Below are 27419 nucleotides of genomic sequence, written 5' to 3' on the forward strand. Positions count from 1 at the left end.
TGTAATGATGATTTTACTGATGATTTTAATTGATTTTACTGATGATTTTAATTGTTCTTATTGATTTAAACGTTCTTATTGATTTTAAACAATTGAATGTTTTATCATGTAAAGCACATTGAGTTGCCTTGAGTATGAAATGCGCTATATAAATAAATTTGCCTTGCCTTGCCTTGCCTACTGCTTACGTACCAATGCGCGACGTAAAAAACAAAAGCTTCAAAATAAAAGCAATGCACACTCATGAGGTGCCGGTCAGTCAACCCGCGGGCCGTAAAGGGCCCAGGTCTGTTCTATGTGCACACACCATTCTAGCAGCAGCAGCAACAACACAGTGTCACTTACAGCACCCAAACGGAGGCTGCTGTGTGCACATGAACAAACACAGGCTCTCAGTGACGTTCCGTGAGCACTAGGGTAGGGTAAGCAGGGCGTTCCAAATCGTGACCACCAATGTCAACACCAATGACAATTTCATATGTTTCTGCTGAAAAGTGTTAATTCAATTCAGTTGAATTCAACTTTATTTATATAGCGTAATTTACAACAAAGTCATCTCAATGCGCTTATCAAAATATTAAATTTAGATCCACATGAACAAGCTTTTAACATCTAACAAAATCAACGTCGTAAAACACCATTAAAGAAACATAAACAATTATTTAATATAGCCTCCATATTCTCCCAATGTTTATGAAACTGTGCGTAGGTAAGATCACTTCAGGTGGCGTACGCTGAAACACATGAAATGCATAAGCAAAATAAACAAAACAAACACTGGGTGTTGTTTTTTATTAATTGTTTTAACTTTTACTAAATATTTGGAAAAATACAAACTCCATAAGGATAATGGACTCAACTTCCAACTTCTTCAAAAGCAAAGAACAAAAAAGGGGTACATTTAAGGAAAATAACAATAACAAATATGGTGTATCAGGGCTCCCTTATAAAAATCCCAATATTGTCAACACTACATGTAGTGCATTTTTTTTAATGACAGCTATGCATGTTAAATTATTGAAATGAAATAAATACCTCAGATCTCTCTCTACTTTTTTGCCATTTTATTTAATTTTGACAAAAGAGTTTCACATCCAATTATAAAATAACACACAAGTAAATGAAAGTCAATTTAAACATATTAGTAACACGGTCAAATTACACATGATTAATATTATTAGAGGAAGGCATTGCAACAAAAAAAACAAGATAAATATAAAATTAACAAACCAAACATTAATTGAACTGAAATAGCTGCAGTTTGAAGACATTAGTGCACACATTAGTCACTTTGCCACAAAACAATACTACAATACTAAAATTGCAGTAATGAACACACATCAACTTAAACAATTGAAGTTCTCAGAGGTTTTGCACAAATAAACTATTAACCAAAAATAGTGTGATTTTCTGGTAGTGCTTTATAAAGCAGCATTAACCAACACAAGCTAATAAAGCACCATCCATCCATCCTTCAGTCCATCCTTATTCATTTATTCTCCTGGTTTTCCTGCAGGTGAAGTCATCTATGACATCGTCACATTTCCTCAGTGCATCTGAAGGGGAAAAAAATAAATAATTTGAACCCAATGGCTGATCTATCAAGCAAACCAAGTCGTAGGATGTGAATGATGTGATTAGAAATTGTTACATATTTAAATATTGATAAAAGCTGTGCACAAATTTAAGATGTAGCACTGTCAGGTTCTGTTTTGTTTGTGTTTAGCACTTTTGTTCTGAGTCTTTGTTTATTCTGTGTTTTAGTTTAATTCTTGTCTGTGTTTCAGGTATTCCTGCTTGTGGCTCCACCCCCAGTGATGTCTGTGTGCTTGGTCGGTGACTGATTAGCTCCCTCATGTTTCCACCCAGGTGTGGCCCATTCCCAATCAAGATTCCCTCACTATTTAGCTGAGTGCTTGGACACAGTATGACTGTGGGATCATTGTAATGTTGACCCTCCTCGTGTTCTGCTGCGTTTGTTCCCTGGTTTTCCTTGTGCCTTGTTGGATTTAGTTTTTTTGTGATTAAACATGGAGTCTTTTGAACTTTACACCTGCCTGCTGCCTAATTCTGCCTCTGCTTTTGTTTCCACACCCACACCATACCATGACAAGAACACAACATTCATCTACTTTTATTTTGCTATTTATTATTTATGAAATAGATTGATTCAGAATACTAATAAAATAAATGGTTATCTACAGAATACAGTTTTAATAAAAGTAAAATGAGGGAAATGAATCAGCCTGATGAGAAGACAACAAAAATCCTTGCCTATCTTCACAATAATGACTGCACATGGAAGTTTAATCCTCCACATGCCTCTCACATGGGAGGTATCTGGGAGAGGATGATTGGTGTCACTCGAAAGATACTGGACTCTATGCTTCTGCAGAACAAACACAGTTGTCTGACGCATGAAGTACTGTGCACTTTGATGGCTGAGGTTTCGTCCATAATCAATGCAAGACCGCTGGTCCCAGTTTCATCTGACCCCTCATCACCATTTCTGCTTTCACCTGCAATGCTTCTGACACAAAAAACACCTGTTCTTCCTCCACCAAGAGAGTTCATTGGAAAAGACTTGTCAAAAGTCAATGGAAAAAGGTACAAGCCCTCGCCAATGAATTTTGGAGTCGCTGAAGAGACGTATACATCTGTACCCTTCACTCAAGACGAAAGTGGCTCAAGACCTGCTGCAACCTGCAACCTGGAGATATTGTGCTCCTGAAGCAATCACAAGCTGCCCGAAATGCATGGCCAATGGCTATAATCACCTCAACATTCCCCAGCAGTGATGGTAAGGTGCGCAAGATTGAGGTGAGGATATCATCACAGGGAACCGCAAAGACTTTTCTGCGGCCCATCTCTGAAGTCATTCTTCTCCTTGAGAATGACCAGTAATGAGTAAAGTATTCAAGTAGTGGCATTATCATGCCAGACGGGGAGTGTTCTGCCCTGCAGGTTAATAAATAGTTTAATTTGTTTCTTAAAAATAGTTGATTATAATTGTTGTCTTCCAGTTTTAGTTTGTAATGTTAAAAGCACAAATGCACATTAATATTACCCAAAGGTGTATTTTATTTTGAAGAGGCTTGTAAGAGTTGCAAGGTATCATGGGTAATAAACCTGCCAGCTAGCGTCAGTGTGCAGTGTAATGGTGGATAGATGTGAACATACAGCTACATCTTCCTGGTTTAAAGTTCTTCTACACTTCAGAAAGCAATGGCTGTGAGTATATACTTTGTTTAAGAGCTAAAGTAACCTGATTGTATAACTTTTAGATACTTTATGTGTGTTTAAAGAGTTCGTTTTTGTGGCTTGAAAATACTGCTATTAGATTGTATTGCCATGCAAAAAACGCCATCTTGTGGTACATAATGGAACAGCAGAAATATTATTGTTACTTTTTACATCTTGTAAGCATGTCTACATGACATTGCATTTGTTTAATGGTTTAGTAGTGATTTAAATGTTTATATTTTTGCAAGAAGACCAAGTGGTTAATTGTGTACATTTTATTTTGTGTTTTGCTTTATTGCAGTTTCACTCGTAATAGCATGAGTCTTCATGTCACAAGGTTTTGTGAATAAAGGGAGCAAGACGCTCTGAACCTGGCTCGTAAATTCGAGTTTGGCTTGCTGTTTATCTGCGTTAACATACTGGGCGTATACAACACGTAGTGAGAACAGTACAGTTACGTTTTATGGGCTTTTTGTTTTATTAAAGGCTTAGTAAGTGTGATTAGTTGTAATTGAACTTTAGTCATTTAGGATGTAATTGTAATTGATTTCAGGGGGAAAATAATAATTGTAATTGGAAAAAATGCTGGTCAACATAATCAATTTAGTTGTATTTGAACATGGATAATTGAAGTCATAATTGTAAGTTTGGCAGAAGTATGTGTAACTGTATAAAGTGAGGCTGTAGTCAACAGTGCATTACCAGGTTATGGTCCTCATCCATCCGTCCCTCAGTCACTCCTTTGGTTATGACAGCGAGCGCAGATCAAACCTGATGCTGCTGGATGACAGAACTCTAGTGTTTATAGCAGGAAACCTGCTTGTACTGCTGCAAGTTCACACCAAGGAGCAGAGATACCTGCGTTCCTGCAGCGGAGAAGGAATAGGTGCTATCACAGTAAGCTGATCTCCTGACACACTGACGATGTTATCATGCATACTCTGCTCAACAAATGTATATTTAACAAAGTACCTGTAATGTAGGCCACTTCCAGTCTTCTGTCCCCAGTTTTCTGACCAGCTTCTTTTGTTGTGACTAATATTAATCACATGTATATCTTTATGTATGTTTGTGTGTAGGCTCATCCCAGTAATGAGTACTTTGTCATAGCTGAGAAGGGAAACCAGCCTCTCATACTCGTCTATGAATATCCCTCATTGAGACTCTACCACATCCTCAGAGGTAAACATGATACATAATATCTATTAAGCATTTTTGTCATTTTGGATGATGGAGGCTGTTTTCTTATTTGCCATGTGTGCAGGAGGCACAGAGCAAGTGTACAGCTCTGTGGACTTTAACCTGGATGGCAGCATACTGGCCAGTGTGGGCGGAGCCCCAGATTACATGCTGACTCTGTGGGACTGGAGACATGAGGAAGTGATGCTGAGGTGCAAGGCATCCTCACAAGAAGTCTATAGAGTCAGATTCTCCCCACACAACCCAGAACTGCTCACCTCATCAGGAACTGGACACGTCAAGTAAGGAACACAATGATTACCCCTGACTAGCCTGGAGATAAGCCACACCCACTTCCTTACTTTTTGTAATGGCCTGTATTAAACATGATATAATAATACAAGGAGATTAGGATGGATTCCAGGCTAAGTACAGAAGGTGCAGCAGGAGCACCAGTGGCTCCAGGTGTGGCTTTTCTTCACAAGAAGGTATTTTATGTAAACGACTAAGATGTAAATATGAATAAAGCTTTATGTACTTCACTGAAATAAAAAAGAGCACATTTTTATGATAAATACTAGTTCAAAGCTTCAAGGTTCCTGGGGAAACAAAGCACTTCTTTGAATGACAAACAGCTCAATCTGACTGATATCATCTTGTTATGGTGAAATGGAAGGATGCAATAACAGAAATATTGAACTTGTTCATTATAATTAGAGCCCTGACGGTTTAATCTCGTATTTATTTATTTTTAATCCTGAGCTGCTGTTTTATTGAAATGAAAAGGATTATATACTGAATCAGGACACGTTAGTGAGTTTGAACTTTGGCATTTCAATCCAATAAAATTCCACTGAAACTAACAAACTGAACACCACAAATCACTGCTTTGAAAAATGTCAGGGAAAAACATTGTTTTTAAAATAAATAAACAGATATAAAAATAGTTTGATAAATATTTGGTAAATTCCAGCAAATATACAGGTATGGGGGGAAAAAGATGACATTTTTAAATTATAAAAGCAAATCATAAAAAGAAATACTCGTGTTAATAAAATTATGCTTCATAAAAAAATGTATGTAAATGTATTTTTCTAACTTTTTTAGTTTTTCAGTTTAAAGACTATATTATAGCTCTAAAACCAACTAATCTGCAAAGGAACACGTGAATTGAGCATCATCTTTTCAAACAATTCCCAGGCAAGGTTATTGTGTAACATTTAAGCTTTTGTGACCGTTATTACTAGTCCACACTGCTTAAAGCTGGGGTATGTAAGTTTTTTTTGTTTTTGTTTTATTTGGTAAAAAAATCAATAATCATTTTTAATATATTGTATTGCATATTGTAATCCAGTGTTCTGAGTGGACAGTGAATCTCTTCTCCATCTCCTGGCTCTGTAAATGATCTTTAAAAATGCATGAGTGTGATGCTGGACTTCAGCCAATCAGAGATGTTTCTACCAACAGGGTGATCTCATGAGCTGTTTTAAGCATTATTATTGGCTGCTCAAGCTGCTCTTCAAAAGTTGATGCGCTTTCTGGATCTGAGAGTAGGGACAGTCCCATGGCTCTATATTCTAGCTGAAGTCTCTTATCCGGCTTTTGGCACAGCAGTTACACGGCAAATCAAGAGGAAAAAGTAAGACCGAGATGGAGAAGCAACAGAATAAAGGCAAAAACGTGTTCAGGAGGAACAGAGTCCACAGGGTCGGTGTGTGCAGCGAACTGCGAGTGGTCTGCTTTCAGTCAGCGCAGTCCGCCTCGAGTCAGAGAGAGTGAGAACAGACGGAATATTTAGCTTATTAAAAATGATCTAAGGTGGAAATAACAGACCCAATTCATCTGCAGTGTGGACGCAGTGTGTCTGCTCTGATCAGCTGAGAAATGACTGCTTGTGTTTGCGGAGCAGCTGTGACTCTGACCCTCTTACTGTCCTCACAGCAGTGAGTGATACGTGCTTTTATGTCTCGAAAACATCAGAAAACTCTCCAATAACACAAGATGAAGTTCCTACATTTGTTACTCGTCTCTATGGAGAAAACAGTCGCAAAGAGTTCCACAGTGTGAGCGTGCGCGCAAGTTTTGTTTAGGAGGGGAGCGTGGAGCGCCTCACGATTCTACATACCCCAGCTTTAAAGAGTGGTGTCTGTCTGTAAAGAACTTGTTTACTGATATCATTGCATTGTGTAAACATAAAGAATTTCTTTCATGTTTGTTATTTTCTCAGGTTGTCATGTATCTTCATGTTATTTGGCAGGAGTGTCATAATTATGAAGATAAAGACTTTTTAGAGGATGAGAAAATATTAATATTACAAATGCATATTTCAAGTCATCAGAGTAATCAACAAACTCCTCAGGCCAGGATTTAAAAATCCTGCTTTCTACCTCCTTCAAAAAACATTAGTTAGTGAAGACTTTTGTTGTGAAAAAAGACCTTATGTGACATTGTGTGATTTTATTTCTTCTTTTTGCATCCTGTTTAGGTTTTGGACTATTTCTCCCACATTCACAGGTCTCAAATTGCAAGGGGTTATGGGATATTTTGGGGAAACATCAGCCACTGACGTAGAGGGATTCGTGGAGCTTCCTGATAGAAAGGTAGGTCACCTGCTCCAGTTATGCAGTACCTGGCATTATAACTTTCTCAGTTCAGAGATGACATTCAGCTCAGATTCCTTTCATGCTTGTAGCCAAAGACAATCCTAATGTGGCATTTGCTAATTGATACAGATCCTACAACCAGCTTTTTCATGTGTTTAGGAAACTAGGATAAAGTTCTGCTAGAGAAAAGAGATGTGTTCTGGCTTTGTGACCAATTTAAACTGAGCCTGACTTCTGTCACCGGTTGGTACAGTAAAATCAGTTGTAGAAACCATCTTGTTGCTGATGTAGTGTAAGACACATGCATTTTAGTAAAGAAATTAAAAACAAATGCACTGCTAAATACTTCATTTGGAGCAGAAAAATAAGGATTCACAGGGACAGCTTTTTATAATTTTCACTATCTCTGTACTAGCTTCTGGAAGTCAGATAAAGGTCATTTGTGTGAATAATTTGATGTCACAATTTGTTTTTGGTCAAGTTTGTGTATATTCATAACAGCTCTGATTTGTTGGTGCCATTAGTACGCAAATATTTCTACTCTCCGCTCCTGTCCCCCCATGTTAAAAACAACTAAACCCCCCCTACTTCTGACAAAACATTCTTTCTCTTAAGTCAGAAAAAACATGAAATATATAGCTACAACTTTGTCAAACCAATGACAGGTCAATTATATTTTTACTGAACATAAGGCCAATAAGCAAATGTTAAGGACAGATTTTAACTACATTTTCCTCCGATGATTTTAATACCATTAATATTCTGGCCCATTTAATGGTTCACGACTAACAAATTGACTGGTTTCTTACTTCACCAGTGCTTTTGGTTCTGAATTGACTGAGTCTTCTCCTGGTTAGGTGGTAACAGGTACAGAATGGGGTAACCTGCTGCTGTGGGATAGAGAGGCCATCAAAGTGGAGATCTGCCGAATAGAGCGGCAGAGCTGTCATGTGGGGACAGCACAGCCCTTTTCCTTAGAAGATGGACAGTTGATGACTTTCGGTTCTGATGGGGTGATCAGGGTACGATTAATCTTCTCTACGTGTTTTATTTTGAGCAGGTTTATAGGGGATCACATGCAGCTTATTCATGCTGACAAGGCAGGAGACAGTATTGGCTACAGGCGGCTATCTGTCTAATATTGTGTGGCCCCTAAAGTAAACACACAAAATGACTTCAAAAACACATAAGACAATAGAAAAACTCACAAAACAGCAGAAATTCACAAAATTGCTCTAAAAACCTATAAATGACCAAAAAATACACAAAAGGACAACAAATATACCAAAAATTACTCCATAAACATTGACTACAAAAAAAAACACTCAAATAAAAAAAAACTACACAAAATGAATTCCTAAAACACACAAAACAACAAAGATACACAGAATTACAGAAAAATATACAAAATACAAACAAAAGACAAAAAATTACAACAAACAAATACACATAAAAACCTTGTTGTTTATTCCTTTATTTATGAACAGATTGGTTGTTATTATGAACGCTGACATTAATATGGATAATGTGGCCCTCGGATCGAACTATCATATTTTTGTGGCCCCCGCTGTAATAGAAGTTGCCCATTTCTGCTGTACTGGATGCCAGTGTGTCACAGGGTCACCACCTACAGACACTTTCATTCACACAGCATTATTCAACTGATGCCAACAAACCACTATTGTGTTAATAATTGTCAATGTATGACTCATCAACATCACAAGAACAAGTCTCTCATTACTTTTGAACTAATGAAGGAACTTCATTATTAGTTCTTCATTTGGAGCTGCTTTCATTTCATTTTTGAATTGACCCTTAAAAGAACAAATCTGTTATTGCATGTGGAAACCACACCATTATTCTATTTGTATGTAAGGTGTATGTCTTACTATGTAACTCTGCCACAGGGCTGGGACATTGAGAAAATCAACATGGCTGACACACACAGTGGAAGGTTAGAAATGGAACCCATTAATGAGCTGGTAGTTGGACACAATGTCTGCCTGTCATCTGTGGTGAGGAGCCCCCTGCCCAACTCCTTCATCTGGTTTGCCCAGGTCAGATGCAAAATCATCAACACTTGTGTCTACAATGCACCATAACGCTAGAGTCTGTACGGTGTGTTCCTACAGGATTCCAATGGAGCCATCTGGAAACTGGACCTTTCTTTCACCAACACTGTGAGTGAAGATGGTTTCCCTGAATTGATTTTCAGATCATTTACATGTTTGTTTATTTTTTTATTTCCGACAATTATTGGCTTTGGTGTCTCAACTGTTGGGGTGGGTCAAAGAAGTCTGTCGTAGAGCCTTTCCAGGCGTAACAGCATTGTACCATTTTTACATTACATTTTGAGTTTAGTTTAGTTTAGTTTCAGTCCTTAGAATTATATTTAATGATAGATGACTAAAAACAATTAAATATATAATGAGAAAAAGGGATAAATAGGTAAAAGGTCCTAAGTAGGCTATTTGCCTGTGGGTGAAAGTCCATTGCTTTTATTTTGAAGGGTATTACTACTAACTTTTTCTTAGAGTACAGTCTATTTAGGCATCACCACATGGCAACAATTTAGTACTTTTTTCCCACTAACTAACATTGCTTCTCACTAATTAGAAAATAGGTTTTCAAATGACAAGGTAATTTTGTGATGTATTTTTTACTTCACATTTTTCCCCTAGTTTTCAGCTTGCATATACAAATGGCAGCCAGAGACACACTATAGGGCCAAATACATTTGACCACCTTATATTTTTCAGGGTTTAGGCTGGCCCCTTATCTTTGTTTAAACCTGCCTGTGATTTTATGATCACAGGTTCAAACAAAACATGTTATTTAAATGAATTTGAGAAGTAAAATATGACTCCATTTGTGTTGTGGCTTGCTATTAAGAAGTGATGGTGGGTCCTAAACAGTGAAACAAAGGCTGTGGTTACATCTGTATGTGCAGACTCCAGATCCAGAGTGCTTGTTTACTTTCCATGCCGGGTCAGTCCACGGTCTGGATGTTTGTAAAACATCACACCTCATGGCCACGACAGCTCCTGACCGTGAGTACGCACACACACAAGCACACACACACTTGACATTTACAGAAATTGCTTTCTTCCTTGGATTAGTATGGAATAGTCTCAGATTCTTATAATCTCCTTAACATAATCTCCTTTTTTGAAGTTTTACTATAATCCAGGTCTCGAAAAAGAATTATACTAAACCTGGCCAGAGGCCGGTTATACAGAATTATACAAAAATTGTAAAAACTGGTGTTTAATCAACGTGTCTGTGCTCCGACTATTGGTTTAGCATTATCGTTGCAGATATTGCTCAGACTTTCTCCCTCGATTTAATTTCGGGGGAAAATCCCGCTCTATCCCAGTCATTGCTTATGTGTCCTTGGGCAAGGCACTTTTCACACATGGCCTCGTATGAATGGGTATGAATTGTGCATGAATAGGCGTGGTTTGCCCCTGGGCAGCTGTGGCTACAATGTAGCTTACCACCACCTTTATGACTGGTGTGAATTAATTATGGTTTCTGTAAAGCACTTTGAGTGTCATTAGAAGTGTTATATGAACACAAATACGTACAATTCTAAAGTCTTGAACTATTGTCTAGATGTCTTTACATATTTGCTGTTTTTTCTCTCTTTTTCCCTCAATTCCAAATTAAAGGTCAAACTCCTGTTCCACACAAACATATGTTAACTGATGAAATGTATAACTAAATGTTTAACCCCTTTCCGATCATTTCCACATTTACAATCACCTTTTGCATAATGTGCACAATCTTAATCAAAACATGATCGGACCAGTCCATGATTTCATTAGTCTAAAACTGTATTATGTTGTCTGGAACTAGACAAACAAAGAAGCATCCAGATTTTGAATGAAGTCTTAAAGCAGAACTAAGTAGCATGCAGTTAGCGCTGCCCCTAAAGGTTCCTTTTGGTTATGCCACTGTCGTAAAAACTCTGCACCCCCCGCCGCCTGCCCCACGCCACAGCTACATGCTTTTCTCTCCCAAGACGGTAGCAATCGATCACTGAAAAATCCTAATACAACAGTGACACTACGGGTGCTTTCACACATAGTCCCATGTGACCATGTCAACAGTATGAGGAAGAGAGACAAGTAAAGTAAATGAATGGGAGTAACACGGAAGGGAGTGTGGCAATGTGTGTGGTGTGTTTGTTTGTGTGCTGACAAAGCGGCTCTGAAAATGGATGGATAGATGGATGAATATTTGTGTGTGTGCTGCCTGATGGAGGGCTGGCTTGCGAGTGTGTGTGCGTGCCTGTTGCCGCGACGACAGTGTGTGTGATTTCTGTGTGTTACTGCTGAGCTGTCACTGCATGGAGTTGCTCCGTTCCTCAGACAAAGATCTTCTCTGCCTTTTTTTGACAGCCTCCACCATGATATAAGTTTGAGAAAAGTGAATTTGTAGACAACCGTGTGCAGCCACGGGGCTGGTCATAATCTAGCATTAGTTTGTACTGGGCTGTCGTAAAGCAGTACGTCTTGCCACCGGGTCGGAGGCAGGGAAAGTTGCAATTGTGGTTTTCTTCCAGAGACAGCAGGGAGAGATGAAAGACCCCCCAATCACCCCATAAACACTTGTATTACCCTCACAGGAACTACGAGAAGGTTTTATTAAGGTGAAAAGGTGACTTGGTTCTGCTTTAAGAAGACACTAGATTAGTGATGATTAATATAATTAGATTATTTGAGTTCAGGTTTTATTGAAACCTCAGTAGGTGAAACCAGCCCTCAGTGTTTAGATTGAGTTTGATGATATTTTTAAGTCATTAGTATTAGATATTAGAAGTTATAGAAGTTGAGTTTTTTGCTTGTATAGGTTCAACACTATCCTGCTTCTCTTCTCAGGCTCAGTCAAAGTTTTTGACTTCTTGGCAAAAAAACAATTGACCACCAGTTGCTTCAACCAAAGTGGGACTACCATCAGCTGGGCTCCACCATGGGTATATTTGCTGACATCTAAATTTGCATTTTTAAACATTTCAGTTTTATTTATTCACCTTTCACAGTAAAACCAGCTTGACAACTTAGACATCATCAATACTGTTCTGGTTTCAACTGTTAGGTGAAAGCGAGCAGTGGTCTGCTTGGCTTTGAGGATGGAGTCGTTCGTTTATTGGAGCTATACAGACCTCAGAGTTTGTATGCGGTATCCAGAAGCAGCTGTGAAGAAGATGGCAAACTGCGCCTCAAACAGGCCTTTAAACCTCACAGTGAATCTGTAACTGCACTGGCTTATGAGCGTAATGGGGAGATCCTGGCTACAGGGGTAAGAAGAGGTTTAGTTGTGCAATTTTATTGAATATTGCTGTAGATATGATACTGTATATGATATGATATAATGAAAAATAAGCAGGTGTTACATCACGAGTTTAAGTCCAACAATAAAACTGACAGTTCTCAGTTCTTCCCCACCCCGAACCATTTTCCTACGCTGACTCCTTCTTCCCTTTCTCCTCACTTAGGTGTAACACTGCCCTCTGTTTTTATATTCTCCCTTTAATTAAGTGTTTCTTATCCTTCCTTAGAGAGGGCTGGTAATGGTCACAATTATGCAATAAAATGAATTAATTCATTCATGACATCCTCCAGTTTGGGAACCACTGATGTAAACAATCCTACCTTTAGACATCTTACTACTCTGAAAGCATATCTAAAATAGATTAAAACATAACTTTGTGACATTGCTAAACATTAGAATACACGGCCCTTTGATTATATCACTACACTGCCTATCCTTGTGGATTTATCCCTTGTTCTCCAAGTCTGAAAACATGTACTATATTTAATTTATATAATCCGAGTCTCAAATAATGAACGTAGATGTCAGATTTTTGTTCCTCTGATTATGACTGTTATACAGGTGAACTGTCTTTAACAAGAACTTAAACCACTATGACACAACAATAACAAACTATATTGTAAACATTGTAACCTCTTTATTTTCCAGTGCAATTTCAGCAAGTGTAGCTTGGTGAGTTTAAATAGTCGAGTAATGAATAAACAAAACATTTGTAACCTTAAGTCTTTTTTTGTAACTACTCAGAGCGCAGACGGAACAGTGTTCTTCTTTTCTGTTGGGGAAAAGTACCTTCCTATCGGCTTTATCCATGTTCCCAGCCCAGTGCAGGCACTTGAGTGGTCTCCTGCATCCCATGTAAGTCTTATTCAACATCCTCACCATATAGTGCTGCAAAGATTGTGTCTGCTGAAAAAAACAACTATTCAATCGATTTTCTCTTCATTGTCTTAACACAGAGCAATAACAGACTGCTCATTCTGTGTTAGAGTGGGCATGTGGTTGAAGTGAATTGTCCCAATCCCAAGGATCAGGAGCCACTTAAAACCTTCCTGCTGCCTGAGCTGCACAGGAGGTCATTCAGGTTCCAGAGTATCAAATCTAGAATCAAGGTCTGAAGCCCAAAGACATTGTTTAAAGGTTTTTAAAAATACCAAAAACTCCTTTGAATGAAGATGAGTTGTGTCATGTGCGTTGCTGCTTTTACAGAGACAGGAAGACATTTTAAGACTTCAAGCTTTAAAGGAGGAGAAGAAGAAAAAGGCAAAAGAGCTTTTAACCTTGATTGATGCTAAACAAGAAGAAGACGGAGAAGAAGAGGAAGAAAAGGAGGAAGAGTTACCACCAATCTACATTCCAGATCCTCCAAGTCCTCTCTATTGTGGTTTCTATTCAGAGCCAGACCATTTCTGGCTTTCCATGGTACTCATAGACACATGTTTTTATGGAATGACTCAAAAAATCAAATTTGATGAAAAATATTCAGGAATGTCTAACACCCTTCTCTATTGTGGTCTATATTCCATAGACCACTGTACTGTACATTTTTTGTTGCTACTAGCTAACTGTTTCTGTTTAAACACAACAAAGAATGGCAGATTTTTGAGTTAATTATTATAAATGATTATGGTTATAATATCATTTTTATGAGCCAATATAACCGATGAGTATTATTGAGGAGTTTTATTATGACACTGAATCTTTTTGTTCTTTTCTTTGTCGCACAGGGTGGCTTTGACTCAGGTTATTTGTATCATTGTAAGTTCTCAGAGAATCAAGACGAGGAACCAGAAAAGCGAAAGGATGAACCTTTTCACTTTCTACCAATCCACAATGCAGACAATGACCCAATTTGCTCAATCACCTTCAGGTAGACGGAGATCAAACTAACAAGTTGACTCTTTCATTTTAAATTCAGTTTGCAGAGCTGAAAGGCTGAAAATGATGTCCATGTTCAAATATCTGTCAATATTTTAGAGGTTCTTGTTTAACTTCAGATGGATGACAAAACAAGATTTTATAGCTTTATTGTATTAAATCGTTCAGTTTTTGGACACAAGTCCAGCCCTTTCCTGTATATTAACACTGGACTTTAATTTACTATTAGGAGCGGGATGATACACTGAGTTCAGGATACGATACAATGGATGATTATGGGCTCACTATAACGATGCAATACCATATTTTTTGAAAGGAAAAAAAAGACAATAAAAATGCAGTTGGACTAATAACTATAAAATAATAATGGTTTTATATCACTTTAATTAACCCTGAAAATACTTACATACTCGGGGTATGAACTTTTTAACTCAATGAAAAATAAAAACTAATCATAACAATCTGGTGTATAGGAGATCGTGTGGATTTATTTTTCAATCTGACTCCCCTAAGAGATACCACTCAATGTAACACTTTGTGACGTTTTAATACCGTGATATCTTGTCGCTTGAAATATCGTCCCACTTTTATTTACACTCAACATCAGAATCATGTTAAGAGAAACTTCATAGACATTTTAACTGATTTGATGAGTATGTGTATCTTTTTAAAATCCCCTCTGACAGTTAAAACATCAGGCAGCTTTGTTAAAACCCTGATTTGACAGATGATTAATTGTGTGTGCGATTGAAGGTTGTTTACCAGTATACCTCAAAATTCCACTTTATACCTGACTTGTCCTTCCTGGTGTTTTACAGCTCCAGCAGAGAGCTGCTGCTCTGTGGCATGCATTCAGGTTCCATCAGAGTTTACCCTCTGCAAACAGGTGACCTCAGCCTCACCTCCATGCAATCTTACTGGGTCCTCAGCCTCCATGATAATCAGAATGGACAACTGTACCACATCCGCTGCAGCCATGACGACCTCTTTGTTTTAACTGCTGGAGATGACGGGAACATATTTTCCTTTACAAGGCGTCCACCAGAGGAGCTACAGAGCAGCCTGCAGAGAAAGGCTGCCATGATTCCTTCACCAAGTGTCAGTATACCTTTCAATTAGCATTGGCATACACATCATTTTTATGGATTATTTATATACAATATTTCTCCTCATTTTTATTGATCATATGCGTTCTAGTTGATTCAATAATGAATCAAATAAATTAAATGACCAAGCAGGTTTTTAGGTGCCGGCAGCCTAAGTTTGGGAAAACCTATTGTATCCTGCATGTTATTTTGTTCTTAAAGCAAATCATGCTTCCTGTGCTCGAACAATCACCAATGTTTTCCGCAAAGGTCTAGTCCCATGTCAGATTGCCTCAGCTGCAACCAATAGTCCTAAAGGTGGTGCTACAGCAAGTCTCTAAAGGTAAAAATGTTGAAAATTCACAACAAATCAACAATATGTGCAACAGATTTGCGACTTTCACCAAAATGGCACTGAAGAAATGTTTTTACTTTTAAATCAATTGCAAATTATGAAGTCTAAACTTGCTACAGCTCATCTTCAGACTGAGCCACACAGATTTTTGATACATTCAAAACTGAGCCTACGGTGCATCAAAATATATATAATATTATATAATAATAAATAATAACTATTTAGACTTTGTACATTGTCACCACAGAGAGTTTCTATAATACACCTGTTAACATTTGCCAAGTCTTGATGTTCATGAAACCAACATAATTAAAATTTGTTGACACTTACATGATATTTAAATTAACAGGTGGGTCTAGAGAGCAAGTCACTGGTTCTGGACATTGAGGACCCAGCAGCCTACAGGTCAGTGTTTAGACTGTTCAGCTAAATGTTTTGCAGTGACATGCCGTGACCAGTAGGGTTGGGTAGGCAGGGGGTTGCAAATCGAGACCACCAAAGACAATTTCATATGTTTCTGCTGGCAAGTGTCAATTCAATTCAATTCAACTTTATTTGTATAAAGCAATTTCCAACAGTCATCTCAATGCGTTTATCAAAATATAAAATTCATAATAAGAAAGAAAAAAACCCAACAAGATCCACATGAAGAAGCATTTAGCCATCTAACAAAATCAACATCGTGAAACACCATTAAAGAAACATAAACAAATATTTAATATAGCCTCCATACTCTCCAAACAAGATAGATATCATGACATGGCAGCACATTCGTTGATTGTGTTGGAAACACAGAAACACGGCGCAATCCTTCCATTCACTGTGAAAAATACAATACAATACAATTTTCTGACCTTACCATTGCTGAAGGTCTGGTAACTCAGGTGTTGGTCTCCCATTTTTTTTAAAAGCTGTCGTTTTTCCTCAAAAGAAAGTTTCTTTATTGTCTCTAGTGCTGTCATCCTGCCTGTAGTGTTATCCCGCCCACTAGCTAAAGAACGTAGCAGCCGCGGTCACGTGATATCAATTCACTAATGCACTGTGAACGTACGTATAGCATTTAGTATAGAACGGTTACGTCCATAGACAGCATAGAGAGCTGCCTTTTTACGTCAATGGTTTTCATCTTGGGGAACTGACTGTGCATGTGCAAACACATAAAAACATGCTATGGCAACAGCGGCAGAGCAGCAATGTGCTTTTCGGAGAGGGCGTGGCCTCCTCCTGCCTTACAGCAGAGTGAGACTGCGGACACTTTCAAACTTATAGGTATTGTAGGCTATCGGAAATGGAAAAATAAATAATTTATAAATATATTATAAATAAAACAAATTGACCATTGGGTAGGCACTGCCTTCTTTGCCTACTCTGACTGCAAGTCACTGATGTTTTGATATTTAGGTGTGTTGGGGGCGGGGGCAGGGCAACGATGAGAAGAGCAGAGGATTACAAGCCACTGGGGAATGCTGTATGCTATGCTATGTGTTATTTTGACTTAAATAGAGCATCCTCTTCTCTTACCCACAACAGCAAACCTCCAATGGTCAAATAAGTTATTGATAAAACCGTCATTACAACTACTAGTACAGTGCCTGTCGGAAGTATGTATTCATATAGTGGAGGCTTAAGTAGAGTTGTCAATTATGGCCAAAGGAGTATGTGTTTGAAGGTTGGATGTACAAAGAGGTGTGCATACTCTGCAGTGTTATAAAGGGGTATATGTGCGGGTGCAAAAAAAAACTGTTTATTTAGTGTTTAACATTTCTTAGTGCAGGGGTGGTGTGTGTGTGTGTGTGTGTGTGTGTGTGCGTGTGTGTGTGTGTGTGTGTGTGTGTGTGTGTGTGTGTGTGTGTGTGTGTGTGTGTGTGTGTGTGTGTGTGTGTGTGTGTGTGTGCGTGTGCGTGTGCGTGTGCGTGTGCGTGTGCGCGTGCGCGTGTGTGTTAAGAAGAGACACTGTGTAGTATACACTTTTTTACTTGTCTGTCATTCATACAATGTTTTGTATTTCCTGTGAAATGGATTCAGTACAGTCAATAAATTCTGAATTTCTTCAGTGACAGATATAATGTATGATATCGCTGTATCGTGATATAATTGTTACCGTGGGCAATGACAGTATCATATCGTGAGGTACCAGCCCTAATATACATGGGTAGGCATCGTCTTGGTGGGCTGGTCCGGTCCGCTATGTTTTTTTTTTTTTTTAGACAATATTGGTCTAAAATTGGCAGAAATGTGAGAACAATTTAAACTGGCGTGAATGTGGATACATTGGCAAAAATAAGCATGAAATATGGTGAAAAGAGGTTAACAGTAACAATAATGGGTCAACATATGTGACATTAAGTGTAAAAGTGGTGGAAAGGGTTTATCAGTGCAGAAAAGGCATTTCAATGTGATGGGGAAGTGGCAGAAATGGGAGTAATGTCGCAAAAATGCATTAAAAGGAGCAAAAATATGTCAAGAAAAAGTGATTAAAAAAGGTTAAAATATGGAAAGTTTGACGTAGCTGCAGAAAAAGGGTAAAAATAAGCCAAAATCGCCTCAAATTGTTTAAAAAAAATGACTTAACTTGTGCAGATATTTGAATCATACTAGGCACATTTTAATGACTTATGTTTGGCTTCCATTCAGCTACAATATCATGTACGTGCTGAATGATGTTAATCAAATGAGTCGTTAGCTGTTGATGAATAAAGCCGATGAGCTGTGGCAAACAAGACATCTCTGTAAGTGACAAAAGTATCTAAAACAGAGGTATAGCTGTGGCCTCACAGATCGATAAACCAATGATCAGCAAAAAAAGATGGAAAAGGTTGAAACTGTTGCTCGAAACTTTGTTTTGATGTCCACTGTAAACATTTGGTTTATTGACATTGTTGGAAAAGTTTGGCGCATTGCATTGTGGGATGTGGTATCCCGGCATAGACGAATGCATAGAAGGGTTTTTACTTGAAGTATCACTTTTTGATTTATTTAGAATTTGATAGAAACTGCACTTTTTCTTTAATTTGTTGGGTTTTGTGTTGTAACTAGTAAAACTCCTGTAGACTGTTTTAACAGTGTGAATATTCCTTATGTTCAGTGTCCCTGTTGTGATATTCTGTATTATCTCAACTAAAAATAGCTCCATACTTTTATTTGTTGGTTTTCAAGTTGATTTCCTCAGTTTGACTCTTGTGTGTGTGTGGCCTGTTATTTGAAGGTGATAAATCACTCTGTTATACATTTTATTTAAGTAAGCAGAGGAGTAAAGAGTACTGATATATCCTACTCAAATAGAAGTACTGATTGAAATTGTACAAGTACAAGTACATGTAAGTCAAACATAATTAAAAAATCAAGTATAATTAAAAATAAGCTTAATTAAATATTACAGTAAAGGTTACTTGTTACTTTCATCCCCACGTTTATTTTTGGTGATAAATCTTACCACGGTTCCCTTGCATACAGTAAACATCTCATGTATAAATTTAAAAAGGAAGAAACCTAATCTTGCACATTTGGAACTTAATTACTAAATACCTTCATCTAATGCTGTTTTGGCACAGTGCATTACGTTTAATCTGGTTGGTCGGCTATGATGTGATGCATTTGATTGTTGTCTGGTCATTTCATTTTTTGTAGTTTCACAATGTCTGTTAATCACTTAAAAAGTACATGTACCATAAAAGAAACTCAATTCCAGTAACGTGAGTATTTGTAAATCTGTTACTTTCACCTTTAGTGGTTAGTGATGGTGGACGTATTATTTGCTTAAATACTTAACTTAAAAAGGGGTAGTTAGACATGTGTAGAAACAGGTGGTGTGTGTCTGTGAGTTCACATGTTTGTATTTTTAAATAAAAAACTTAAATATTTAATTTGACATTTTATTTACAAAATGTGTGATTTACAATAGAAGAGAGAGAAAGTCCAGTAGGTGCTGTTGGTGCCGCTGATGGTGATTAATGTAGGGTTGTTGAGTGGTGTCCATGTTTTCTGATTCCTGTCTGATGGATGCTGGGGTGATTATTTCTTTTTCTCCTCACGAACTTTGGGCGACAGTCGTTTTTTCTTGTGTCTCTAAAATCAAACATAAAACTTTTCGTCAGCTGATAAAACACTTTCACCGTCATCTTTAAGGTTGCTGTGTCAACATGTATGTGGACTTACATAGTTGATTTTATTACTCCAGTCGGGGTTCGCAAATAAGTGCAGGAGAGAATCCACTCTGGCCTCTTCAACATATACTTCTCTTTGTTCTGGTGACAACAATTTCCACTGTAGAAAAGCATCAGTCACACACACTTAGGACCAGAGTTTAAAGATCACAGATGATTCCTGGAAGAACAAATTAACTTACCCGTTGACCGAGGTGTTTATTCACCACAGCACTCGTCCTCGTGCCCAACTCCGCCTCCGCAGATGCCCTATTCTTTTTTAGGAAGTGCATGAAAGCGTTGAGGGGCTTTTTAACGTACGGCTTGTCTGTCACCTTTTCCTTCCTTCTGAGAGAACAAATCACAAATACACAGTGTAAAAGCATGGTCACGAGTCAGTCACAAGACATACATATTGTGCATCCTGCATGTGGACAACATTAGGAACAGGGGGGACATTTATGGTCCCTGGATTTTGTGCTTACCGGTACTCAGCTTCAGGCAAGGCGTCCATAATTTGGGTGAAGTGTGTCTGGCCCTGAAGTTTTTTGGTAGCATAAGCGTGATCATGAAGGACTGTGGCAAGATGATTCTGTTGGACCACGTAATGGCCACAAATTACGGCTGTTTGGTCCTGAAAGTGTTGGGCACAGTCACATTATTAAGTAGATAATTCTACAGAAGAACAGAAAGGGTCAAGATTTTTACCTCCTCAATACACTCCTGCCGTTCTTGCTCTTCAAAGAAATCAAAATCAAAAATGTCCTCCAGGATCTGAGGGAGGAAAGAGGATCAGTGAGCAGATCAGTGACATCATGTATTAGTAACAGGGTAATGTAAGCATTAGATCAGTGATATTTACAAGCATTTTACATGAATCATGCAGAGAACCACAATATTGGCATCAATCATCCAAAGTTAGAGAAAGAACTATTGAACCAAAGCCTCATCTTTAAAGAGTACCTCACCCCAAAAGCACTTTTTCTGCTGAATACATATGTATTTTGGTACTAAGTAGTGTTGTTGATTGATCCTGGTACAACTCTCAACATTTTAGTCAAAGTATTTCAATTTGTCGTATTTTGTTGTAAAATGTCGGAGTGACTGCCCTCAATGTGTTAAAAACCCACTATTACAATTGATTTTTACTATTGGCAGAGAACAAGATCATGTGATGTTTTGGCACCATCTTGCATCACAAACAAGCACTGTTAGTAACTCAGACGCAGTGTTTACATGATAGATGCTCCGTCGGTTGCGTGTCGGGATGAAACAGCGACCGACCAAACTGTCCTTGGAACTTCTGTTTTTCAACAAATCTATTTGTTTTTTGTTTGTTTTTTTTCATTTTTGATATTTTATTGTGAGTATTAGTTATTGTGAGCCCTTTATCATATTTCATTTCATATTGTGAGTTCACCATTTTCTTATACCTTTAACTTCTACCAATATAAATTCACTGATAAAACAATGACACAGGAATATAGAGCATAATTTGTGTATCGTGATGTCTTACGTCATTAGAAACTGGCTTTTGAACATCAGGAGAAGATTGACTTGGGGGGTTGTTAAACACATCTGAACCCTCAGAATGGAGACGATTCCAGTCCTCTTTATTCCACTTCATCTTGATATTTGGGCTGATGTGAAACAAAGCAAAGGAAATAAATCAGCTGCTGAGGCTCATGCACAGGAACAACACCTTGCAGAGACCTTCAACTAAACTTAAACTAAACTATTCAATGTATCTGTTCCATTATGTCTAACAGTGACATGCTGCCTCTACCTCTGCAGTGTGTTCTTATTTGGCTCATATTTAGTTTCTTTACAGTAAACATGATACAAACAGAAACATTGACACACACTAACTGGGATCTATTGCAGTGTAATAATTCACACACTAACCAAGGTTCAATAATAACATGGTTGACTGCTAAACAGCTGCTCATGAAAGACATCTCAATGATATCAATAATGGTTACATTGCATTCCTCTGTATTGATCATTTCTAAGATGTTTATGTAGAAACTATTAGAAGCAGGCCACTGTCACATTAAGTTTGGAAGCATAATCTCACATTAAAGTCTCTTACTTTGAGTTGTTTGAAAAAGTCGTCTGAAAGCTGTTTTGCAAACTTTTGGTGCAGATAAAACACAAAGTTTTCTCAAAATCAAATAGCAATGGAGACTATTAAGGGAGATTCATTTCTGTTGAAATAACTGAAGAATGAAGGTTTTCTATGCTGGAGATGAAAGTCAGCTGCACTTCAAAGGCAAGTTGGTTTGTTTGTGCAGGTTGCTATGGAGCACAGAAATATGGAACACTTGGTTTCTATAACAATCTGTTACAAGTGACTCAATAGTCTCAGGTCATCTACGTACAGTGCCTACCCTAAAATATATCAAATATAATTAAAAAAAGGGTTTATCAGTGCAGAAAAGGCATTTCAATGTGATGGGGAAGTGGCAGAAATGGGAGTAATTTCGCAAAAATGCATTAAAAGGAGCAAAAATATGTCAAGAAAAAGTGATAAAAGGTTAAAATATGGAAAGTTTGACGTAGCTGCAGAAAAAGGGTAAAAATAAGCCAAAATGACCTCAAATTGTTTAAAAAAAATGACTTAACTTGTGCAGATATTTTAATCATCCTCGGCACATTTTAATGACTTACTTATGTTTGGCTTCCATTCAGCTACAATATCATGTACGTGCTGAATGATGTTAATCAAATGAGTCGTTAGCTGTTGATGAATAAAGCCGATGAGCTGTGGCAAACAAGACATCTCTATAAGTGACAAAAGTATCTAAAACAGAGGTATAGCTGTGGCCTCACAGATCGATAAACCAATGATCAGCAAAAAAAGATGGAAAAGGTTGAAACTGTTGCTCGAAACTTTGTTTTGATGTCCACTGTAAACATTTGGTTTATTGACATTGTTGGAAAAGTTTGGCGCATTGCATTGTGGGATGTGGTATCCCGGCATAGACGAATGCATAGAAGGGTTTTTACTTGAAGTATCACTTTTTGATTTATTTAGAATTTGATAGAAACTGCACTTTTTCTTTAATTTGTTGGGTTTTGTGTTGTAACTAGTAAAACTCCTGTAGACTGTTTTAACAGTGTGAATATTCCTTATGTTCAGTGTCCCTGTTGTGATATTCTGTATTATCTCAACTAAAAATAGCTCCATACTTTTATTTGTTGGTTTTCAAGTTGATTTCCTCAGTTTGGCTCTTGTGTGTGTGTGGTCTGTTATTTGAAGGTGATAAATCACTCTGTTATACATTTTATTTAAGTAAGCAGAGGAGTAAAGAGTACTGATATATCCTACTCAAATAGAAGTACTGATCGAAATTGTACAAGTACAAGTACATGTAAGTCATACATAATTAAAAAATCAAGTATAATTAAAAACAAGCTTAATTAAATTTTACAGTAAAGGTTACTTGTTACTTTCATCCCCACGTTTATTTTTGGTGATAAATCTTACCACGGTTCCCTTGCATACAGTAAACATCTCATGTATAAATTTAAAAAGGAAGAAACCTAATCTTGCACATTTGGAACTTAATTACTAAATACCTTCATCTAATGCTGTTTTGGCACAGTGCATTACGTTTAATCTGGTTGGTCGGCTATGATGTGATGCATTTGATTGTTGTCTGGTCATTTCATTTTTTGTAGTTTCACAATGTCTGTTAATCATTTAAAAAGTACATGTACCATAAAAGCAACTCAATTCCAGTAACGTGAGTATTTTTAAATCTGTTACTTTCACCTTTAGTGGTTAGTGATGGTGGACGTATTATTTGCTTAAATACTTAACTTAAAAAGGGGTAGTTAGACATGTGTAGAAACAGGTGGTGTGTGTCTGTGAGTTCACGTTTGTATTTTTAAATAAAAAACTTAAATATTTAATTTGACATTTTATTTACAAAACGTGTGATTTACAATAGAAGAGAGAGAAAGTCCAGTAGGTGCTGTTGGTGCCGCTGATGGTGATTAATGTAGGGTTGTTGAGTGGTGTCCATGATTTCTGATTCCTGTCTGATGGATGCTGGGGTGATTATTTCTTTTTCTCCTCACGAACTTTGGGCGACAGTCGTTTTTTCTTGTGTCTCTAAAATCAAACATAAAACTTTTTGTCAGCTGATAAAACACTTTCACCGTCATCTTTAAGGTTGCTGTGTCAACATGTATGTGGACTTACATAGTTGATTTTATTACTCCAGTCGGGGTTCGCAAATAAGTGCAGGAGAGAATCCACTCTGGCCTCTTCAACATATACTTCTCTTTGTTCTGGTGACAACAATTTCCACTGTAGAAAAGCATCAGTCACACACACTTAGGACCAGAGTTTAAAGATCACAGATGATTCCTGGAAGAACAAATTAACTTACCCGTTGACCGAGGTGTTTATTCACCACAGCACTCGTCCTCGTGCCCAACTCCGCCTCCGCAGATGCCCTGTTCTTTTTTAGGAAGTGCATGAAAGCGTTGAGGGGCTTTTTAACGTACGGCTTGTCTGTCACCTTTTCCTTCCTTCTGAGAGAACAAATCACAAATACACAGTGTAAAAGCATGGTCACGAGTCAGTCACAAGACATACATATTGTGCATCCCGAATGTGGACGACATTAGGAACAGGGGGGACATTTATGGTCCCTGGATTTTGTGCTTACCGGTACTCAGCTTCAGGCAAGGCGTCCATAATTTGGGTGAAGTGTGTCTGGCCCTGAAGTTGTTTGGTAGCATAAGCGTGATCATGAAGGACTGTGGCAAGATGATTCTGTTGGACCCCGTATTGGCCACCAATTACGGCTGTTTGGTCCTGAAAGTGTTGGGCACAGTCACATTATTAAGTAGATAATTCTACAGAAGAACAGAAAGGGTCAAGATTTTTACCTCCTCAATACACTCCTGCCGTTCTTGCTCTTCAAAAAAATCAAAATCAAAAATGTCCTCCAGGATCTGAGGGAGGAAAGAGGATCAGTGAGCAGATCAGTGACATCATGTATTAGTAACAGGGTAATGTAAGCATTAGATCAGTGATATTTACAAGCATTTTACATGAATCATGCAGAGAACCACAATATTGGCATCAATCATCCAAAGTTAGAGAAAGAACTATTGAACCAAAGCCTCATCTTTAGAGTACCTCACCCCAAAAGCACTTTTTCTGCTGAATACATATGTATTTTGGTACTAAGTAGTGTTGTTGATTGATCCTGGTACAACTCTCAACATTTTAGTCAAAGTATTTCAATTTGTCGTATTTTGTTGTAAAATGTCGGAGTGACTGCCCTCAATGTGTTAAAAACCCACTATTACAATTGATTTTTACTATTGGCAGAGAACAAGATCATGTGATGTTTTGGCACCATCTTGCATCACAAACAAGCACTGTTAGAAACTCAGACGCAGTTGTTTACATGATAGATGCTCCGTCGGTTGCGTGTCGGGATGAAACAGCGACCGACCAAACTGTCCTTGGAACTTCTGTTTTTCAACAAATCTATTTGTTTTTTGTTTGTTTTTTTCATTTTTGATATTTTATTGTGAGTATTAGTTATTGTGAGCCCTTTATCATATTTCATTTCATATTGTGAGTTCACCATTTTCTTATACCTTTAACTTCTACCAATATAAATTCACTGATAAAATAATGACACAGGAATATAGAGCATAATTTGTGTATCGTGATGTCTTACGTCATTAGAAACTGGCTTTTGAACATCAGGAGAAGATTGACTTGGGAGGTTGTTAAACACATCTGAACCCTCAGAATGGAGACGATTCCAGTCCTCTTTATTCCACTTCATCTTGATATTTGGGCTGATGTGAAACAAAGCAAAGGAAATAAATCAGCTGCTGAGGCTCATGCACAGCAACAACACCTTGCAGAGACCTTCAACTAAACTTAAACTAAACTATTCAATGTATCTGTTCCATTATGTTTAACAGTGACATGCTGCCTCTAACTCTGCAGTGTGTTCTTATTTGGCTCATATTTAGTTTCTTTATAGTAAACATGATACAAACAGAAACATTAACACACACTAACTGGGATCTATTGCAGTGTAATAATTCACACACTAACCAAGGTTCAATAATAACATGGTTGACTGCTAAACAGCTGCTCAAATTTATCACAGCAAAGATGAAAGACATCTCATTGATATCAATAATGGTTACATTGCATTCCTCTGTATTGATCATTTCTAAGATGTTTATGTAGAAACTATTAGAAGCAGGCCACTGTCACATTAAGTTTGGAAGCATAATCTCACATTAAAATCTCTTACTTTGAGTTGTTTGAAAAAGTCATCTGAAAGCTGTTTTGCAAACTTTTGGTGCAGATAAAACACAAAGTTTTCTCAAAATCAAATAGCAATGGAGACTATTAAGGGAGATTCATTTCTGTTGAAATAACTGAAGAATGAAGGTTTTCTATGCTGGAGATGAAAGTCAGCTGCACTTCAAAGGCAAGTTGGTTTGTTTGTGCAGGTTGCTATGGAGCACAGAAAAATGGAACACTTGGTTTCTATAACAATCTGTTACAAGTGACTCAATAGTCTCAGGTCATCTACGTACAGTGCCTACCCTAAAATACATCAAATATAATTAAAAAAAGGGTTTATCAGTGCAGAAAAGGCATTTCAATGTGATGGGGAAGTGGCAGAAATGGGAGTAATGTCGCAAAAATGCATTAAAAGGAGCAAAAATATGTCAAGAAAAAGTGATAAAAAAAGGTTAAAATATGGAAAGTTTGACGTAGCTGCAGAAAAAGGGTAAAAATAAGCCAAAATGGCCTCAAATTGTTTAAAAAAAATGACTTAACTTGTGCAGATATTTTAATCATACTCGGCACATTTTAATGACTTACTTATGTTTGGCTTCCATTCAGCTACAATAACATGTACGTGCTGAATGATGTTAATCAAATGAGTCGTTAGCTGTTGATGAATAAAGCCGATGAGCTGTGGCAAACAAGACATCTCTATAAGTGACAAAAGTATCTAAAACAGAGGTATAGCTGTGGCCTCACAGATCGATAAACCAATGATCAGCAAAAAAAGATGGAAAAGGTTGAAACTGTTGCTCGAAACTTTGTTTTGATGTCCACTGTAAACATTTGATTCATTGACATTGTTGGAAAAGTTTGGCGCATTGCATTGTGGGATGTGGTATCCCGGCATAGACGAATGCATAGAAGGGTTTTTACTTGATTTGAAGTATCACTTTTTGATTTATTTAGAATTTGATAGAAACTGCACTTTTTCTTTAATTTGTTGGGTTTTGTGTTGTAACTAGTAAAACTCCTGTAGACTGTTTTAACAGTGTGACTATTCCTTATGTTCAGTGTCCCTGTTGTGACATTCTGTATTATCTCAACTAAAAATAGCTCCATAATTTTATTTGTTGGTTTTCCCCTTCCTGGCCAAGCAAAGGAACAGTAGAATCAAAGAACAGGTTCGTTCCTGTTATCACCTCTTTGTTACATTACGATCACAAATAAACAATCAATCAATGTTTACTTGCTAAGTTTTCAAACTCTGGGCTCCGACCCCCTGCAGAGCCCTGGGGATTTAATCATCCC

General features: G+C 37.6%; 3 protein-coding genes and 3 long non-coding RNA genes across 18 annotated transcripts in view; 2 read left to right on the forward strand and 4 right to left on the reverse strand.

Moving 5' to 3' along the window:
- Window positions 1-27419, forward strand: part of LOC114458623 (forkhead box protein J1-B-like) — a 137289-nt gene that overhangs the window by 79811 nt on the left and 30059 nt on the right. The window lies entirely within an intron of this gene.
- The window catches only part of LOC114458605 (uncharacterized), a 259265-nt gene that overhangs the window by 42871 nt on the left and 188975 nt on the right, over window positions 1-27419 (reverse strand). The window lies entirely within an intron of this gene.
- LOC114458603 (cilia- and flagella-associated protein 44-like) overlaps window positions 1-27419 on the forward strand; it is an 85776-nt gene that overhangs the window by 29713 nt on the left and 28644 nt on the right. Inside the window, exons 1-15 of one of the 9 annotated variants that reach the window (XM_028441015.1) lie at window positions 3126-3231; window positions 4052-4140; window positions 4323-4425; window positions 4508-4724; window positions 6908-7022; window positions 7883-8047; window positions 8933-9082; window positions 9158-9205; window positions 9976-10075; window positions 11909-12003; window positions 12126-12329; window positions 13569-13781; window positions 14087-14229; window positions 15056-15335; window positions 16027-16082. The exons of 2 other annotated variants lie outside the window; for them this stretch is intronic. In XM_028441015.1, the coding sequence (XP_028296816.1) occupies window positions 4591-4724; window positions 6908-7022; window positions 7883-8047; window positions 8933-9082; window positions 9158-9205; window positions 9976-10075; window positions 11909-12003; window positions 12126-12329; window positions 13569-13781; window positions 14087-14229; window positions 15056-15335; window positions 16027-16082 (1703 nt within the window). In that variant the 5' untranslated portion in view covers window positions 3126-3231; window positions 4052-4140; window positions 4323-4425; window positions 4508-4590. Of the gene's footprint in view, window positions 1-3125; window positions 3261-3977; window positions 4141-4322; window positions 4426-4507; window positions 4725-6907; window positions 7023-7882; window positions 8048-8932; window positions 9083-9157; window positions 9206-9975; window positions 10076-11908; window positions 12004-12125; window positions 12330-13568; window positions 13782-14086; window positions 14230-15055; window positions 15336-16026; window positions 16083-27419 lie in introns of those variants that run through there. 6 more of the 9 variants (XM_028441016.1, XM_028441017.1, XM_028441011.1 and 3 more) reach the window with 6 other exon arrangements.
- On the reverse strand, window positions 19604-20160 carry LOC114458634 (uncharacterized). Its single transcript, XR_003673088.1, has 3 exons — window positions 20023-20160; window positions 19833-19940; window positions 19604-19742 (listed from the first exon to the last, which is right to left on the reverse strand). It is a non-coding gene; the product is annotated as an uncharacterized LOC114458634 (long non-coding RNA).
- LOC114458628 (uncharacterized) lies at window positions 20338-22036 on the reverse strand. Its single transcript, XR_003673084.1, has 4 exons — window positions 21912-22036; window positions 21336-21459; window positions 20528-20593; window positions 20338-20453 (listed from the first exon to the last, which is right to left on the reverse strand). It is a non-coding gene; the product is annotated as an uncharacterized LOC114458628 (long non-coding RNA).
- LOC114458635 (uncharacterized) lies at window positions 23854-24333 on the reverse strand. Its single transcript, XR_003673089.1, has 3 exons — window positions 24220-24333; window positions 24030-24137; window positions 23854-23939 (listed from the first exon to the last, which is right to left on the reverse strand). It is a non-coding gene; the product is annotated as an uncharacterized LOC114458635 (long non-coding RNA).

Source organism: Gouania willdenowi, unplaced genomic scaffold (assembly GCF_900634775.1).
Source record: "Gouania willdenowi unplaced genomic scaffold, fGouWil2.1 scaffold_14_arrow_ctg1, whole genome shotgun sequence".
Classification (NCBI taxonomy): domain Eukaryota; kingdom Metazoa; phylum Chordata; class Actinopteri; order Blenniiformes; family Gobiesocidae; genus Gouania; species Gouania willdenowi.